General features: G+C 38.0%; 1 protein-coding gene across 2 annotated transcripts in view; it reads right to left on the bottom strand.

Moving 5' to 3' along the window:
* Positions 1–242: 242 nt before the first annotated feature.
* Mbd2 (methyl-CpG binding domain protein 2) overlaps positions 243–19,259 on the bottom strand; it is a 72,997-nt gene continuing 53,980 nt past the window's right edge. Inside the window, exons 4-7 of one of the 2 annotated variants that reach the window (XM_026409954.2) lie at positions 13,646–13,736; positions 12,024–12,201; positions 7,358–7,496; positions 243–3,875 (exon numbers count right to left, since the gene is read on the bottom strand). In XM_026409954.2, the coding sequence (XP_026265739.2) occupies positions 7,370–7,496; positions 12,024–12,201; positions 13,646–13,736 (396 nt within the window). In that variant the 3' untranslated portion in view covers positions 243–3,875; positions 7,358–7,369. Of the gene's footprint in view, positions 3,876–7,357; positions 7,497–12,023; positions 12,202–13,645; positions 13,737–19,259 lie in introns of those variants that run through there. The other variant, XM_077792261.1, reaches the window with a different exon arrangement.

Genomic DNA, 19,259 nt, shown 5'->3' with positions numbered 1-19,259 from the left:
TGGAGACCAGGGCCCGAGGGAAGCCTTCCCCTGGTTCTGTGGAGGACCCTTTCAGTCCCTTCTGTTCCTTAAGCTTGCCAGAAGAGCGACTGAGCCACTGTCTCTGGATCAATAAAAGTAGTGTCAATCAGTATGCTCTGAAAGGAGGGGGCCTGCACTCCAGTCTGAAGTCTCTTGGTTCTAGGAAACACAGACCAAAGACGTCAATCATGAATTAAGTCACTGAAGATGACTTACACAAACATTTTTAAAGCTTCAAAATTTATTGCTGTACATTTTCTCATAGCATTTACTATGGAAATATTAATAGTGCAAATATTTATTTTGGATTTCGTAGCATTTGAGATCACAAAGCTTTTGATATCTTTTGCAATCATTGATGAAGATCTATATTATTCAACTCATATTATTTTTAAAATCTACACAAGTAATTTTATATTCAAAGAGATTACATAATGCTCTCTAAATCTCCTTTCTTGAGGAAAAAGAAAGAAAAAAATACCCTGGAAGCCACCGGGCACTCCCCTTTCTTAATAACACATACATCTTCCAACAGTTTTCCAACTGCATCACTCTTGGTTCAATCACAAATTCATTCAACAAACACTTATTGACAAGCTATCGTGTGCCAGGCACTGTACAAGGTCCTGGGGACATTAGGATGTAAAGATGATCTGCTTTCATGGTGCTTACAGTATCATAGAAAACACAGACATGCAAAAAATTTACAATACAATACAATAAAGTGCTTCCACAGAGGTATTTACAAAGTGCAGTGGGAACTTGGAAGAGGGAAAAAGAACATCTGCCTTGGAGAAGTTAGAGACAACATCACAGAGGAGGTAGCCATGGAGCTGAGACTCGACCAATGATCAGGAATTTGCCGGGGATGGGCAGGCAAAGGTCGTTTTAGGTAAAGGGAACAACAGGTACTAAGAAGGAGAGGCCCAAAGGGAACTTCAAAGTGCAAGTGATATGGTTCTTCTTGAGCCCAAAGTACAACAGGGATAGTAGCAGGATGGGGCTAGACAGGTATTTATCAGACCTTGAAGAGCGTCTTTCCCATTCTCCCACTAAGAGCAGAAATTGAGTGCTTACTATGTGCCAGGAGCTCTGAACGGGACAGACACATCCTTGCTCTCATGGAGCTTACATTCTAGTAGAGAAATAGACAAAAAGTCAACAAATAAATAAAATACAGATTTAGAACTTTCCTACAGAGGAAATAAACAAGGTACTGAAAATAAAGTAGTATGAGTGTAGGGGTTGTAAGGGTTATCAAGCCTCTTGGTAGTGACATGAAACTAATACCTGCAGGGACAATAACAAAAGCATTCTCCAATGTGTGAAACCACTGTGCGCCGGACTCTGTGCTAGACAGTTTATACACAGTATCTCACTGAGACCTCACAACAACTCTCTGAGGTAGGTATTATTCCTAGTTCACCCGAGGAAGAACAGGTTCAAAGAGATTAACTAACCTGCCAAATCACACAAATGGCAAAACCAGGATTCCGACACAAGTTCCTAATTTCAAAGTGCCTGATCTTAAAAATTTCTCTAAGCTACACACAAATTGAGGAATCTTGAGCAGAGAAGGGGATAGAATCACATTTGCTTGTTTTGAGGATCACTCTGATGACTATATGGAGGAGACAAAAGTCGAGAGGGAAGTGGGTAGAAAGGGACAGTACAAGGTACAAGTACAATAGAGGAAGCTCCTGAAAGAGAGGAAGGCTCACAGGTAGACAGTGGTCCTGGGATGGAGAGGGGCCTACCTGTGAGAGGTGTGGTGAAACTCACAGTTCTAACAGGATCGACAGATATCCCAAACAAGGAAAGAACAACATCTGAGATCACTCCTGGACTTCTGCCTTAGGCAACTGAGATAGTCTGCTTTGTACCCAAGCTGGAGAATGCAAGATGATGGCAGGTTTGTGGGGATGAGATGAAGAGTTTAACTTTGGACATGCCCTGTGGGTATATGGGGAACACCCCAGGCTTTAGGGATGGTCCCCAGTAGAACACCATGTAATGGCTTTCGTATCTCATTCTCTACCTGAGCAAAGTATATGAGGGGAAGAAAAACAAAGTTTTGTAGTATTGTACATTATGTTTTCACTTACACAAATCTGCTTAGAAAGCACGTATACCTTGATTGAAGTACTACAAAAAGAATGTATGCTCATCAAGGTGAAAACATTACAATGCCTGATAGCAAATGAAGTCACAGGGTTAGGAGAGAAGGAGAAAAACCTTTGGATAGCCATCCTATCTAGTGTATTGTTGGCTCTTAAAAATAAATTCATATTAATTCTCCACCCTCAACCCACTTGGGACACTCAGATGGCCCAGAGAAAGGATCCTTTGCCAACAGTCCTTCCAGAGAACCCCAGTCTCTCTGCATGACTACTAGCAACACTGTTCCAAGGAAATTGGTGGCCTAGGCATCAAACTCAAACATAAATCAGCAATTTCAAGAAATCACCCCCTCTATCCCTCCCTTGAGAATGAAAGTGAACTAGAGGTACTGGTGATAAAATGTGCAGGTGACAGATGCAGAGCTGCTGGTCATATATTTGAACACATCATTTTGGGTCTAATTTTAATTTTTATTGAATTTATTTATTTACCTATTTTGTGATGCAAGAGACCAAACCCATGCAAGTGCTCTATCAGGACTACTTTTAAATGAACTCAAGAGTTAAGAAGTATATAAACTGTTAATATACAATGACATTATTTTTGCTCTACTTCTCAAAATTTGCTTTAGTTTGCTTATAACCACTCCCTTCCTTCCTTGGCATCAAATTAATTTAAATATGTTCTGATTTTAAAACTCACTCAATAATATAATGCCAGTTTTAGTAACCAGATATCAAGAAATTTAAGTGGTAATAAAGATTTGGCTTATAAGCATCAACAAAAAAATTGTTAGTACTTTGGAGGCCAGATAAATGGGGTAAAGTATCACAACCTGATTTATAAAGCAACTCTGCCTAGAAACTACTTCTCACTATAGCAAAGCTTCTGACCTGCACCTGTTCACTCAGTAAGGTAATGGATGTCAGAAACAGCCAAATATTCTAGCAAAAACAACAAACACGGACTTCAACTAACACCTACAGGGCACCTGCATACCTAAAGCAAACCAAAAAGAAAGAAATAGCATGGCTTTTACAGAATCAAAAGTACTAGTGAAATCACACTGCTCGTGCTACCAACAGTGCAACGCTAATGGTCAAAGCACCTCCTGGGGACAGGCTCACTGCCCATACGCAAGCTACTTTCTACCACCTCCATCAAACCCAGGCCCAGGGATCAACGCTGCATGTCCATCAGGAATGCTAATGAGGGGCTATTCATTATGTGTGCTCTTAAACAGAAAAATTTCCAATCAGTCTGTGAATATAATCATTTATTTGTCTTTACAGTGATGATGGAAGAATGTACAGTTGTCCTCTTTCAATAAAGTATAAAAATCTGTTTATATACAGTGAAGTCACAATAATCTTTAATTGGGAAATTTATTTGGTACTCCTGATCTGTTTATATTAAAACTGTGGGGAAACAAATATTTCACGTAAGTGCTACATTTCCAGTAGATTGCACCTGGCATCAAAAGCTCAGCTTCATCTTAAGGGTCCTGCTTGATATTACAAAAGACTAATTTTAAGTCCTAGGACTCAAAATAAACATCATTTTTTGAATAATAGATTATATACATCAAAAATACATCTAAAAAGGCATTGGTTAGTGCTATTAAAAAGCTCTATGTGCTCGGGTACATTTTTTTCTTACAGGCAAAACCCAGTGGAAACGTTTTTATTCAATTTCTAGGAATTTGCTCTTGGGGAAAGTCAGTCGAAAGTTACCTGTAAGGAAAAACAAACAAACTTAAGTAATTCAGTGATTTAACAGGTGAGAAGAAACTTGAAGTAATCAGAGCCTAAATTTCACTTAGAATCAGAAGTCTCAATTAAACATTTAGTTATAGTACATTATAAATACAAAGTATTCAACATATTCCCTCATTATTTCAGATGTTTTATTTTGATGATACTATTTAATACCCATTTCATTTTCAAAGAAAGTCTATGTACCCCTTTTCATACTTATGCAAATATTCTCTATCTACCATTAGCTAAATCAGCATAAAAAAGGAACTGAAAGAGTTCATAATAGATAGCAGGCAAATCTAAGCATATTCTGAGAAAATTTCTTACAATGATTTATTCTACTTCACAATGATTGATTTTACTTTAGGGCATTTATAGATGATAGATATGCAGTCTTTTTATTGTTTATCCTTTTATCATGAGATGGTCTTGTGCAACTGCAAATTGAACTATTTATGTCTTTGATATGATATCTCATTCATAGCTAAATATTTTAACTCTTTGTTTTATAGTTATCTTCTTGCAATCATTCCTAAAATGTTTATAATTTAGACACTTCTCTCTGATTGTAAAATTTAAGTAACAGTAAATCTAAACCTATCATTTAGCTAATAAGCTAAATAAAAAAAATAAAGCCAGGTATCATAGTGCACCCCTGTGATCCCAGCTACCCAAGAAACTAAGGTAAGAGGATTATATTATAGGTTTGTGGCCAGTCTTGGCAACTTAGGGAGATCCTGTCTCAAAATGAAATAAAAAGGGCTGGGGTTTTAGTTTCAGCTCAGGGGTACAGCATCCCGGTTTAATCCCTGATACTACAAAATATGAAAATAAAAAAGAAATGCAGATCCACCTTGCCAACAAGGAGCATTATAAAGAGCCGTGGCATGATGTTGACAGGCCTGAAAGGAACCACAGGTTACTTTTAACCACAGGGTCCACCTCTTATGATCAATGAACCATGTGAAGTTGGCCATGTTCCACCCTGTGCCAAACTAAGTTCTACCTATTCCACATGTTATTATGGGCATCCAATTAAGTCATGTGGCTGATGCTCCAGTTTCTCAAGTATTTAGGCATACATGGGGCTAAATGGATAAGTTAGGTAAATATAATTTTGATAACTAAAAAGTACTTCTAAATCTTTCACAATCTACAAGTCTAATGGCCTGATCTAATAATACCATTCTCAAGTTTAGAATATAACATAACATGAAAATCTCTGCCTACCTAACATACCAAAATACTTGCCACTTTTTAAGAAATTATGAAAGCTCTAATCATTTAAAAATTAGTTTATTATTGCTAACTACACATTTGTACAAGGCAATGAGCAGGTGCCAGCTTCTATAAGTGGAAAGTGACTAAAACACATGCTTTCTTACACAGACTGAGCTCTGCCTTGATCTCAACCTGCCAAGTTCTCTGCAAAGAAAGCACAAGTTTAGTTTACAGCCATACCACCCTGACTGAATGTGCCCATTTTTATCTGATCTTGGAAGCACAGGTTTGGTAAAGCCTAGACTACATGGCCTTTGTTTACCCCAAACTGTTGTTGGGAGAAAAGGCTGAGGAAAAACCAAAGCTAAAAGCAGAAGGCCTTCCCAGAGTCTGTTCTGACACAATGGCACAGAACCGGGTGCAGGTGCAACAGTGCAGAGTTCCTCGCTACACCCCAGAGACAATATGGCAGGAGCCGCAGACAAAAGAAACGTGCTCAGACTTCTCTCTGGCAAACTTTATATATACTATGTACACCCATGAGAGCCCAAATAACACATCCTTGCTAGTTTGGAAAACAAAATACCAAGTGTAAATACAGTGTCTTCCTGTCCTCATCAGGAAATTAAATAGGGTTGGTGCTGGTGCTGCTGTCACTGGACTTGCAGATGTAAGACACTGTATCTCTTATTTGGTTTATGTATCATTGTGGCATGAGTCATTCCTGAATTAAGGAAAGGCACTCATGGAAAGGGAAGGTGGTGTCAACAACCACACTCATGCTCACTGCCTCTCTCTGTCCTCTATCACACAGGAATCCCTCCCTCTCTTCTAGACAGGGGGAGAGGGAAATGACTCATCTTGCCACTCTCTCAAGCTCACTACTGATCCATCACTTGCTCAAGCTGATTCTATCTCCAAATATATCTCAGATCTGCCCTTTCCTCCTCTCCTCCCTGCTCACTGGACACACCCTGAAGAAGCCACCACCGTCTCTTGCTAGACTACCACATAGCATCCCAGCCAGTCTCCCTGCTTCAAGTTGTCCCTACTCCAATCCATGTTTTCCTGTAGCAGCTGTAGGGATTTTATAAATAAGCAAATCTGCTTATGCTATTCAGCTTCAGTGGATTCCCACTGGTGTTAATGATAAAGCTCAAAGTCCTTAACATGACCCACAGGCCCTGTGTGATCAGGTACATTGCCTACACACTGGCCCTCCCTCTCCAGACATACGACGTTCAGATCATGTTGATTTTTCTTTGTTCCTTAAAGAAACCAAGCTTCCCTTTGCTGTCCCTTCTAACGGGACCCCTGAAACTCTCCCGACATAGTCCTACACACTTCAGGCCCGGTGTAAATGTCACCTCCCCAGAGAGGCTTTTCTGACCTTTCACACCATGTTAACTAACCCATCTCTCCTCAATTTGGGCTTCAAAGGAAACAAATAACTGGCTAATGGGTGGCAGAAATTAAAACAAGGGATGCCAAGATACAGGATAGAAGTTGGGAAACAAGATGCTACACTGAAGACTAGGGTTGCGGCTCAGTGGTAGAGTGCTCACCTAGCACATGCGAGGCGCTGGGTTCGAGCCTCAACACCACATATAAATAAATAAATAAAATAAAGGTATTGTGTCAACTACAACTAAAAAATATTAAAAAAGAAATGCTACACTGAAGCCTTAGAAATCTGAGTGTAATCATCTAAAGAAAATATATACCCACGAAACAGAGACTATGAACTTCATATGTGGGTTTAGGGTAAGATCAAAATTTGTATTGTAAATTATGTACTATATTGTCAATGTCCTTCTTGTTCTCTCAGCATTGAGTCTACAGTAAAGAAAGCCTGGAAAAAGTGAAGAATTTTGTCTATATTGCTAACATAATTCTAAAGAGGGATCAACATATCCCAGAGGGCTAATGGGGTGAAGATGACAGCTACCTTCCTCTCCTATAACCACTCCTCCCTCCCTGACACAGTCCTTTTCTTTTTTCTCTGCTTTTCTTAAATGACAACTTGGAGATTTCCCACCTGATTTAATAAAGGAAGCTAAAGGATGAGAACAAATAGGTATAATAACTTATATGGTCCTTAGATACAAAGGGGGGGCCAGACAGCAGCATATGCATAACCTACGTAAAGCAGCAGCTTTTTCACTCAGTGCTGAGGAGGCTGCAGACAAGAAAATAAACGTGAGTTCCAAGTGTGTCTATGTCTGGTGTCAGTTTACCTGATCATATTCTTAGGCTTCATCTCCACTGTCCATTTCAACATCCATCTCTTCTGTGTCAGCAGCCCGGGAAAGGATGTCTGCCATCAGTGCTTCTTCTAATTTTTTCCGTACTTGTTGTACTCGCTCTTCCTGTTTCCTTTTCAAAAACAGAAAAAGACACTAAAAATCTGGCATGAAATGAAAATATGAAGCTGCTACAAAAGTCCATCCCTACTTCAAAGTCACTAAATTCCCCAGGAAAAATACACTTTCCTCTCCTTTGACTTTGCAAAGGTTGTTTATAAACTCACAAACCAAATACACTGGTACCCCTGACTAAAAGAGGGATGGCACAGACAGTTACCCTTTGTCTCATAGAGAATTCTCAAGAGTCACTTTACTTTAGTGATCTCTTCCTCGACTCCAAGAATTTCTAAAGTGTGAAGATATAGGTATATTCCTACGAAAAATAATTAGAAATAATTTGGAGGCAGGGATAGAAGGAGGAGGCAACATGAAGAATAAAGAAAAATGCCTTCCTAAATGAAGCACTGAGAAAGACATGAAGTAGAGAGTCGGTGGGCTGGGACTTGGCCTGGCATTCCATGGCTACATTGGGAGAGAGTGCTCTCCTGGGCTCCCAGGTCTGCAGGCAATGGGGCAGCATGGAAAAGCCAGGCACATAAGCCTGCATACCAAGAACAGAGACCAAAAAGCTCCACTTCAACCGAGAGAAGCTGAGCACAGCAAGAACATGCCATGGGTTTTTCTGTGTCTTGGTGACTGCAAGGAGTCCTCAAAAGTAAGAGTTAATAAGGCTCTGAACCATAGACAGAGAACAAAGCCCAGGAAAAAATGCTGTTAATAGACACTTTGTCTTGAAAATTCTGAGAGGGCAAAAGAGGAATTTACATCGAGAACTAAGTAGAAAGGCCAAAGTTGAAGAAACACAAGGGAATAGTAAGGGCTGGTAGGTAAAGGCCCTGGTGAAGTGAAGGGAGGTGAAAGCAGAGGGAGGTGGGTTAACTACCAACAGAGAACAGGTCAAGTGCTTTGTCGAGAGCAGAGGAAAGATGGTCAGGATCGATGCAGAGTGGGAGATGGAACACAAGGAAGACACAACAAGGAAAACGCAGGGCTCTACTGGAAAAGTGATCTTCCAAACAATAATTGAAGGAAGACACCTTGCGGCACTGCCCAAATCTAGGACAGCAGAAAGGTAGAAGCACCATGTCACAGAGGATGTCATCCTCGGTCATGGAGTACTCACTTCCTGGGGGCTCAGCCAGCTGCATTCACACATGCTCTCCTCCAGAGCACATGTCTCTAGGTTCAATGAGACATGCCCAAGGTAGGAGGTAATAAGGCACATATACTATATAGCCATAAAAACTTTAGATCTTTATTAAACTCCAAAACAGCAATGACTTCTACTTTTTAAATAAATTTTCAGCTTAAGGGGCAGACAGGGTGGTTACTGGGTCAGCCTGAACTCTATAGCTTCTGTCATATAAGAAGACACTGGAGATGACAGATTTTTATGTAGTGGGGCAGGATCAACATAACACATTTGTTTATTTCTTAAATAATCTGTCTCCCTGCTTGCCCACTGACTCAAAGTTTTTGCTAAATGGCACATCAGTCTCATGGCAGTGTCTCACTCTTCGTAACAGACTACAAGAATATTTACCACGACCCTGGAGTAATCCCATCAGGAAGACGGGGAAAATGGAGCAAACTGTGCTTTTGGATGAAGAACTCTATCTTAACAGCTAATGAAGACTTTTACTTTAAACATTACTTCTCAACTTTATGATAAATGTTGAAACTAAAGTGTCCACGGTGGCAGGCAGAGGTCTAAGATGTTCCCCAAGCCCTCCTCACTCCACTCTTTTTACCCTCCTTACATAATTTTTTCCCTAAAGATGAACAGAACTTGTAAGTATAATGCGGTTACTAATTGAATGATCTTGAATTAATCAAAACAAAGATTTATACAGTGGTTCTCCTAATAAGAAGAGCCCTTAGTGAGGCTGAGTCTTTCTGACAGATGTGTTTAAGGATACATGAAGGGGGCTATATGGCAAGAACTTTAGGTGCTGAGAGCAGCCCCATCTCTTGGCCAACAAAGGCAACAGGAGTCAGCCCTTCAGCCACCGAGAGTGAATACTGTGACAATTGAGTTTAAAGAGAATCTTAAGCTCCAGAAAGTAAAGCAGTCCAGCCAACACTGTGATTTTAGCCTTGTGAAACCAAGCAGAGAACCCAAACTGCTGAACCACAGAACCATGAGCTAATAATAAATGGGTCTTGCTTTAAGGTACAAAATTAATAAGAATTTGTTATCAAATATTAGAAAGCAAGTACACAGGTGGATGAAAATATTATCAAATAAACTGAAAAGATATATACTTAATATTGAGATCTTTAGCTGGAGGTTTAATATAAACAGAATACTGGCTAACAAATCAAGGAAAAGTAACAATCCCACATACTGTCATTTATTTTGAACCTATAGGAATTCAACAAAGAATGTTTGCTTAATAAGTTCTGCTTAATTATTGTTAGGACAATTAAATCAAATGAGTAATTTGATAGATAAATTTGTCTGAAAAGAAAATCATCTAGACCTGGCTTGGAGACTGTTTCCTCTACTACCAGATGATCTGATATGGACGCTGTTGGCATTCCCACGATACCACTTAGAGAACCTCAGTCCACACCCATGATGATCTGGTGGAATCCCTGCTGACTAACTTGGTCCTCATTCCAAGATGGAAAAGAACTTATTTCCTTGAGTACCTGTCGTCCTCAATGGTAAACAGTGCAAAAGGCACGTTAATTCCTCAACTCGATTTTACATTTGCTATTTTCTTTTTTTTTTTTAATGTTTATAGATCTTTATTTTTTATTTATTTATAAGTGGTGCTGAGAATCGAACCTAGTGCCTCATACATACCAGGCAAGTGCGCTACCACTAAGCCAGAGCCCAAGCCCCCTATTTTAATTTCTTCAGAAATAAAGTTGATAATAAATCTATGCAAATGGATTGGGGCTGTGGCTCAGTGGTAGAGCACTTCTCTAACATGTGTGAGGCACTGGGTTCGATACTCAACACTGCATATGAATGAATGAATAAATTCCATGCAATCAAGGCATATGACTAGAACTCTGAGCTGTTTTATACCCTTGCAAAGGGAATTACTTTAAAACCCAAGAGCTTTCCAATATAAATCTAGCTAGACTCATGCATTTAGAAATATTTTTATGTCAACTTTTTATAGATTTAGAAAAAAAACAAAATACAAATAGAAAACATATTTTTATATTTTGTGATTCAAAAGTGCCATCTGCTGGTTTTGTCTAGGAATAATACTCCAGTAAAATTTTTATTTACATTCGGAAGATGGGAACAGTGAAGTATACATATTGTCATATTTTTGAAGCAAATATACTATAGTATCACTGTCATCATTAGGTATCCTTAATTAATGATACTGAAGTTCCTAATTACTAGATAAGAATTTCTTTGAGGTTTTACTACCCAGAATAGTTCTGTTTCTCTTGAACAATGGTTTGCTCATACTATCAATCTAAGTTAGATGTTTTCCTTTTACTATTTGCTACTAAAAACCTAATTTGTGGTCCAGTCTTAGAAACAGTAAAAGATGTTAACAGAGGCAACTATGTCCTCTTATTCCTGGCTCTATCTTATTCTTTACCAGATGCTCAGCTTTCTTATGTGCTTCTCTTCTTGCTCTATTGTGTGTTTATGGTGTCTGTCTTTGGAGGCACCTTAAGTATTTACTGAAACAAAGTGAAATAAGTAAATAAATCTCTAAATTGAGCATAAGTGAGGTAAACACAATCAAGATAACTAAATCATACTTTGAAAAGAAAACTTAGCTTAAAGCAATATGGCTATCTTTGCTTTAAAGAGATCTTTTGTTTGCAAATAAACCTACACAGGAAGCAATCATAAAAGGTATGACTGAATGAATAAACTGAGAGAACAAGGAACTAAAATTCAGAAGCCCAAACTGCAAAACTGTAAAGATGATGTGTAAAGAAAATAATTGTCCTGAAAGCTATCCTTTGGACATGGTCATGATGGTCCCCTTCCACCTTTTACAAGCATGTATTTATTATAACAGTACTTTATCATCATCTTCCATTACTTTCAGAAAAGCTCTGGGAAGGAAGGAAGAAAGGAATGGAGGGAAGGAGGGAGGGAAGGACAGGCAAAGGATTTTCTAGTGAGTGAATTCACTAGCAATTTGAGGATCCTTTTTCTGAAATGCTTGGAACCAGAAGTATTTCAGATTTTTGTTTGACTTTAGAGTATTTGAATATGCATACTGAGATATCTTGGGGGTGGAACCCACGCCTGAACACAAAATTCATTTGTGTTTCATGTATTAACTTAATAACACAGTCTGAAAGTAATTTTATACAATATTTTTTAATAACCTTGTGCATAAAATAAGGTTTCCTGATATGGAATTTTTCAATGTGGCCTCATGGTAGAGCTCAGAAAGTTTCAGACTTTGAAGTACTTTAGATTTTAGATTTTTGGGTTAGGGATGCTCAACCTGTACTATGTGTGACACTGAACCTAATGGGCAATATAAAATTTATCCACAGGCAAAAATCAAGCTTTATGGGTTATGATAAACTGAATTACCTAATGTCTTCATCTGTGACAATGAAAGCTTTGCAGAGGGGCTGAGATGTGTTAAGCCAAACAGCGGGGTTCTTTTCCACAGCAGCAGAGACTTGTCCCGTGATTGGTGCGGAGCTTGTGTGCAAAGCACTAGCAACAGCAGATAAAAGGGTCTCGTCATTACTACCCGGACCAACTCCTGCAATCAGAAAGAAGCAATACTTAAAATTTTCAATGTGACAAACAAACCTTATGTGACCTGAAACAATCAACATTTTTGTGTTCATGTGGGGTCATAGGTTAAAGTCAACATGAACCAAAGCAGCAAAAGATGATATCACAAGCAACTAACATAAAACATAGTAACAAAAAGTATTGCATTTCAATAAAACTTTTAAAATACATTTTCTAAGGTTTTAAACTTACATTTCCTCAAGTAAAAGTCAATTATTTGAATAATCTAAATCCTTTATAAAGGCATTGGATTATGCTCAAGTATCCCTATTAATGTACCCGGAATAGTCCCTCCTTATAGCTTTTAACATTAATTTCTAGTAATATTTATCTTCCTTGTTTCAGGACTTTGAAGGAAAAGTCAAAGCAAGCATGCTGTACTTGCAGCTTTAACATCTTTTTCAAATGCCTAGCTATCCAGATTAATAGAATCAATGACTGCACACAGCAAAATTAAAATGAATTGCTTTAAGTTCTAAAATAGTTCACTAGTTAAAACAATAATTCCCAAGAACACAAAGAGACAAAAGTCAAACTGTAAATTATGAGAATTTCTGAGTAATCCACAATCAAGGCTCAGATGCTGAAATTCTAACACTGGAAGGATAAAGATTCTCTAGAACATAGAGTTGCCATGTGATATGATGGGTAGATTGGCAACTGAGTTCTCCACCCCACATACCACTAGCTGCCAAAACTGAACCAGAGTACACATTCTCCTGCTACTTACAGCAACAGCTTGTAGAGGGAGGGGCATAAAAAGAGCTTAGTTTTTCTTTTGATAAGAGGATGAGAGAAAGAACAAATGTTGGGCCCAATGCTGCTAGAAGCTGGAAGTTTGGGAAATCCTATTGTTCATTTGCACTCAGTACTAAACACACACAGCACATGCATTAAATTAGATGACAAACCCAACCTAGAGCCAAAGCTTTTACACAGAAAAAACCTAAAGTAATTTACTCCATAGAGGCATCCCTACAAGGTACAAGTCTCTTATTTATGTCCTCCCTGGGTTTACTACCACACAAGGGGTATGCCATCCAGCTAGACACACATGATCTCTCAAAACAAAGACCTGGTATCATTCAATTCTTTCTTTCTTTCTTTCTTTCTTTTTTTGGTACCAGGGACTGAATTCAGGGGTACTTGACCACTGAGCCACATCCTCAGCCCTGTTTTGTATTTTATTTAGAGACAGGGTTTCACTGAGTTACTTAGCACCTCGCTTTTGCTGAGGCTGGCTTTAAACTTGAGATCTTCCTGCCTCAGCCTCCCAAGCCGCTGGGATTACAGGCCTGCATCACCATGCCTGGCGAAATTGTTCAATTCTGAATCCACAGCATCTAACACAGTGCCTGGCACACAGTAGGTACTTAATAAATATCTGCTCAACTAAACTTAGATAATACCTTGAAGACCTTTTGGTAGTTCCATGGTTTTTATAATTTGTTCTGTTACATCTGATGCACTAAGTCCTTGTAGCCTCTTCTCCCAGAAAAGCTGTAAGGCAAAATATCACTGTTAATAGATACATTCTTGAGACAAGAAAGTAGCGCATCGATGCTGTTGGATAATGAAATTTAAATCATGTCAATAGTTTCCTATAATTTTCTCATTTTTTCCCTACAACAAGCTAAATAATACTCTAAACATGAATTATTTCAACACATCATAACTCTTTCAGATCAATATTACTCAATAAATGTTTTGTTATTTTATGCAACCTATTTGATAAATTAAATAGATCATTATACCCCGTATACTATGTATATTTCTTTATAAGGTAGTTTCCAAAGAATATAATTTCAATTTTTTAAAAACTCATTTGGCATGAAATTTTTATGTTAAAACTTATCAGGGAAAAAAAACACAAATAATATTATGTATTAGCCCCTTTATCCAATACCATTAGGGGAAGAGCTACTGCACACTGATAATTTTCCTAAGACCTGATGTTTGTCTAGCCCTTTAGCATATTTAACAGAAAAAAGACACTTTTTTGTGGCTAAAATGTCTTGGTACCACCTTGGTTTTACACTTGATATCACATTTGGGAGTCACCTTCTCCTTGCTGCACAGGGCCTGAGTCACTACAGTCACTCAGTGGCCCCAGGCCATCATTCTGAGTAGCAGGAAGCATACTGAAAAGCTATTCCTGCCTCAGTGGGCTACTGAAATATGCATTGCTTATTCAAAGATTAATTGATCCCTGACAGTCATGCTCTTTTATTTATATCCTTTTTATATTTTAGCATTTTCCCTGTTAGCTATTATTTCTCACCCATGTCATTCATCTATTCGGCATGTATTTATTGAGTTCCTACTATGTACTGTGCTTGTCCTGTGGATACATAGTTAGTAAGACAGATATTGGCCTCATCTTTGAGCCTTATTTCTTTTCTAGTCTGCTTCATAATTTTCGTATTTATAGCAAAGAAAAAAAGTCAATAGGACTCTCCACCTTTAATCTTGGATACTAGGGCATTCCACATAGTTGGTACTAAAAAAATATTTGGGTTAATGACTGAAAACCGGAATACCTGGACTCAGACTGAGGATGTGAATGACACACACACAAAGCTATGTCGAAATCCAAGTTTCAACCACAAAATATATGACTTATTCTATAACCTTTTCAGAAGTTTCAATTTTCTCCTCTGCAAATGTGGGAGCAATGGTTGCTACGTCCAATTAGTGTGTTGATTAAATATGGCAATACATATATATATATTATATGAAGCACCTGTGCTAAAAGAGGCAAAAGGCTCAGTGTATTTACTTTAAACAAATTGTGCCCACTCTCAGAGCTTGGGGGCTATATTCTGAGTTCTGCATACAGGTAAAGTATCAGATGACTGCCCTCCAGACACAGCAGAAGATAAGGTAGTACAACTCTATTTATGACAGAAATCTAACAGAATGCCTCTCTCTTCTGAAGACCTTCTTTGCACTTGGTAACAACTCCTGATGTCTCCTACAAATCATATCATTAGTAAAATATGTGGCCAATATGAACAAATCAACAATTATAGTAATTCATAATCATGGATATCAAGTAATTATATGAGGTTAATAACTGGTGAGTATAAATGTCCCAAGAAACCCTGCTTGATTTCTATTTACTTTGTGGTAGAAAAATATTGTGTTTGTTTTGAATATCAAAGTTATAGTAAAAAGCAAAGAAAACAAAACTCAGTTAAATTTCTAATTAGTGTATGCAGAATCCACAGATATGTTTGAGTGTGTACATATACACCTACATACATAAAATCAGCTCTTTGTATCTCTGGTTTCTGCACACACTGATCCAACCAACTAGAGATCAAAATATTCAGGAAAAAAAAAAGTGTACTAAATATGTACAACTTTTTTTTTGCCATTGTTCCCTAAATAAAACAGTTTAAGAACAATTTATATAGCATTGGCATTTATAAGTAGCCTAGATGTAATTTTAAACATAAAGAAGGATGTGCATAGATTATATGCAATATTGTACTATTTTTATAAAGAAGACTCGAGCATCTGTGAATATTGGTATCAGAAGAGGATCTTAGAATCACTAAGGGACATCTTTCTGTCTCTCTCTCTCTCTCTTTCTCTCTCTCTCTCTTCCTCCCTCTCTCCCTCCCTCCCTTTCTGCCTGTGTATAAATTTTTTGATTTGCAAAAATAAGTTAAAACTACCAGAAAAATAAAAGCATAAGAATTCTGGACAAATTTGATTGCTAATATTTTATCTAAAAATTCTAATTCCATATATTAGTATATAATTTTTGAACCTATCATTTTAAATTAACTTTTAAATTTCTATCAGTAAGAAGGAGAACAATACAAAAAGTTAGAAAGGAAATAACCTTGGATTGACACATGGGTGTATGGACCTCGATTACATCAAACCCTGGTTATACCACATGTCATCTGATAGTCCTCAACTATGGCTGAAATCAGAATCTGACATGCATGGACAAGTTCTGTACACGTTCTTTCAATGGTAAAAGTTATCATCTCCAGAATTCAAAAGCAGAAAAATACGTTAAATGTGTATACCATGAAAGTGGATATGTGTATGTTTGTGTGTATGCATGTATTATTTACCACCCAGGACGGAGGGTAGTGGGAAAGGTTAGAGAAGGGAAAGAGGCTAGTTTGAGAGAACATAGTGAGTGGTCAAGGTCACTTCCTCCCTATCTTTCCACCGTCCACTCACTCATTTCACTGAGAACAGAGTCCTCACGAAGTAAATGTCTGTTTACATCTCAGTATGCTCCTAACTCACCTCTTCTCCATCATCCATCTTCTCAGATTCTTCCCTGCTTTGTTGTTTTCAGGGTGGAGGTGGGGGTGAGGGAATTTTGGCATTTTAAAATACACTTTAAATGTACACACAGCAGGCATTATGCTGAGTGGGAAAGGCTAGTTTTTTCCATACTATGTGATTCAATTGATAACAAAAGGTACCAGGGCCTAGGGTTTGGTGTGGAGGAGAGTCTGGCAACAAAGGTCAGCACAAGTACTTCTTTGGAGTACTGGAATTACTCTTTGGTTTTTAGTAAACACAAACTTCATCTGGCTAATACCATCTCCCTTCCACCAGGCCTACTTCACTCTATCACCCCCTTTCTATCCAGTTTCCACTGAACCTACTCTAAAAGCTAGTCAGGTCCTCTCCCCACATTCTATGATCCTTTTTCATTATCTTCAGCCACTTCATAGCCTTCAATGCTCTGGAGGGAGCAGGGGAAGGAAAAGGATATCCTCTGCCTTGAGTTTAAAATTTCTCAGCCTATATATTTATGAACTCCAGGTATTTACTAGGTGTTCACCTGGAGTTCCTTCCTAACCATCCAAAGTCCAGAGACAATCATATTCAAAGACAAATCTCCAAATCTGGATGGGTTCCGTTTACCAGGCTACCTAGTCTGTTCCCACACACTTTATAAACACCACTGCTGTCATCAAATCCTAACCTACCTGCTGAAAAACTGACTCTACGTGCCTAATCCCATGGTTTTCTCAGCTTAATCTTGCTGTGAGATGTGACGCCAAATAATCACTAACTATAACACTTCAAAGTGATTCAATATTTGGAGAAAGCCCCTACACACACAATCATCCTCCATTATTCCATGCCTCTCTAATCCCCACAACCAGATCCCTTAACTTACTCTAACATGCTGTTACCCTCCAGCCTATCAGAAAATTGGATAGCACCCACATGTGCATCACATTTTATTATTTTTTTAATGTAGTGTTGGAAATTGAATCCAGGACCTCACATATGCTAGACAAGCATCCTACCACTGAGCTACACCCCCAGCCCTGAATTAATTACCTTTATGGCTTGGGCAACCCTCTATCCAAGAACTCAGTTGATTAAAGAAGAAGCATGGGATGGGATTAATGATCAATGGTCAGCAATGGTGCAATGTAACTTTGAACAAAACATGAGCTCATCTCTGTATCTTTTTTCCCTCACAGCTCTCCTTACTTGGTAAGTACACTAAGATATCAGTGGGAGCACAATACATGTACTTAGCCTCCCTGAAGATAAGCAGGAGGTGTGTCACAAAAGTTGCTTCTTTAGTGAGATAAGTGAGCAAATATGTTTACTGGAAGTACAACTAACACAGGACTATAATCGTAGCATTTTTGCCTTTTAATTGCTGTTTATTTAACTCGAGTTTTGGCGATTTGTTTACTTGTTTTTTTGAAGGATAATGAAGCTTAGAAAAGTTAAATAATTTATCATAACTAGTCAGTAGAATAGGTGGAATTAAAATCAAGACAGAATAATTAAACACTCCTGGCTTAACAGCAAAAACCAAAAGAGCATTTCATGCTTGGCTTTGTTAGATCTTATGGTACAGGCCTCAGACCCCTCTTTTTATGACATCAAAGGCTGACAATTGAGCAATAAATGCTAAGAAAACTATCAAGTTATTCTTAATCCTTTTAAGAATAAGGATCTGTTTAAGGAACCTAGGTTCAAATCCTTGCTTTGTCACTAAGTAAAAAATATTATGTAAATTGTCAATTGCAGACAATCTGTGCCAGATGCCTGCCTTCTCACACAGAATCAAGAAGCCCAGCTAAAACGGAAGTAGATTTTTAAGGAGATACTAAACTTATTTGGGATAGTTCATATGACAAAAAGCAAAAAATTGGTGTTATATGGCTGGGCACAGTGGCACACACCTATAATCCCAGCAGCCTGGGAGGCTGAGATGGGAGGATCATGAGTTCAAAGCCAGCCTCAACAATGGCGAGGCATGAAGCAACTTAGTGAGACCCTGTCTCTAAACGGTGTTGTATGTATTCTTTGAAAGCTTTCTTAGATTCCACTGCAAATGCCAACCACACAAAACTCCAAATTTTTATTCAGCAGATAGAAGAGGGGGTCTAAATCTTTAGTTTCTAAGAAAACACTTCCAGGTAAGTGACACTAACAATATGTGCAAACAAGTATTTCATAAAGTGGAAAAAGAGGGAGTGGCTTACTAAATATTTAACTGAGAATTTCTGAATTTTTGCTCTATAAGAATAGTGAGATAGATTAAGGGTTATACTAACAGCTACTTGTCATGGCCACATTGAAAAGAATCTACATCAATACATCAGTATTATTTTCATCTACCATTACAATTCAATTCAAAAAGCACTGATGTATCTGCACAGTGTTAAAAAACAATTTACTAGAGATAAAAATATTGACCTTCCATGTTTACTAATGACCTCAAGTTGACAGTCATCTCTAAAGACAGACATATATGAGTAGCAGAGTGAATGGGACTGGCCTTAGACTTAGAACAAACTATGTTCAAATACTTATTGTGTCACTAGTTTATAAACTTGAACAGCTAACTTAACCTCTATATCAATACCAGTTTCCTATCCGATGGAATGGGAAAATAAAAACAATCTCAAAGGGTTATGGAAACTAAATGAGGAAGTTTTATAAATCCTTGTACATGCCCAATACATAGCAACTATCAGAGTACTCTTTTATTTCACCTATGGCTGATAG

Source organism: Urocitellus parryii, chromosome 13 (assembly GCF_045843805.1).
Source record: "Urocitellus parryii isolate mUroPar1 chromosome 13, mUroPar1.hap1, whole genome shotgun sequence".
NCBI classification, from domain to species: domain Eukaryota; kingdom Metazoa; phylum Chordata; class Mammalia; order Rodentia; family Sciuridae; genus Urocitellus; species Urocitellus parryii.
This window is presented reverse-complemented; position numbering and strand designations above follow the sequence as displayed.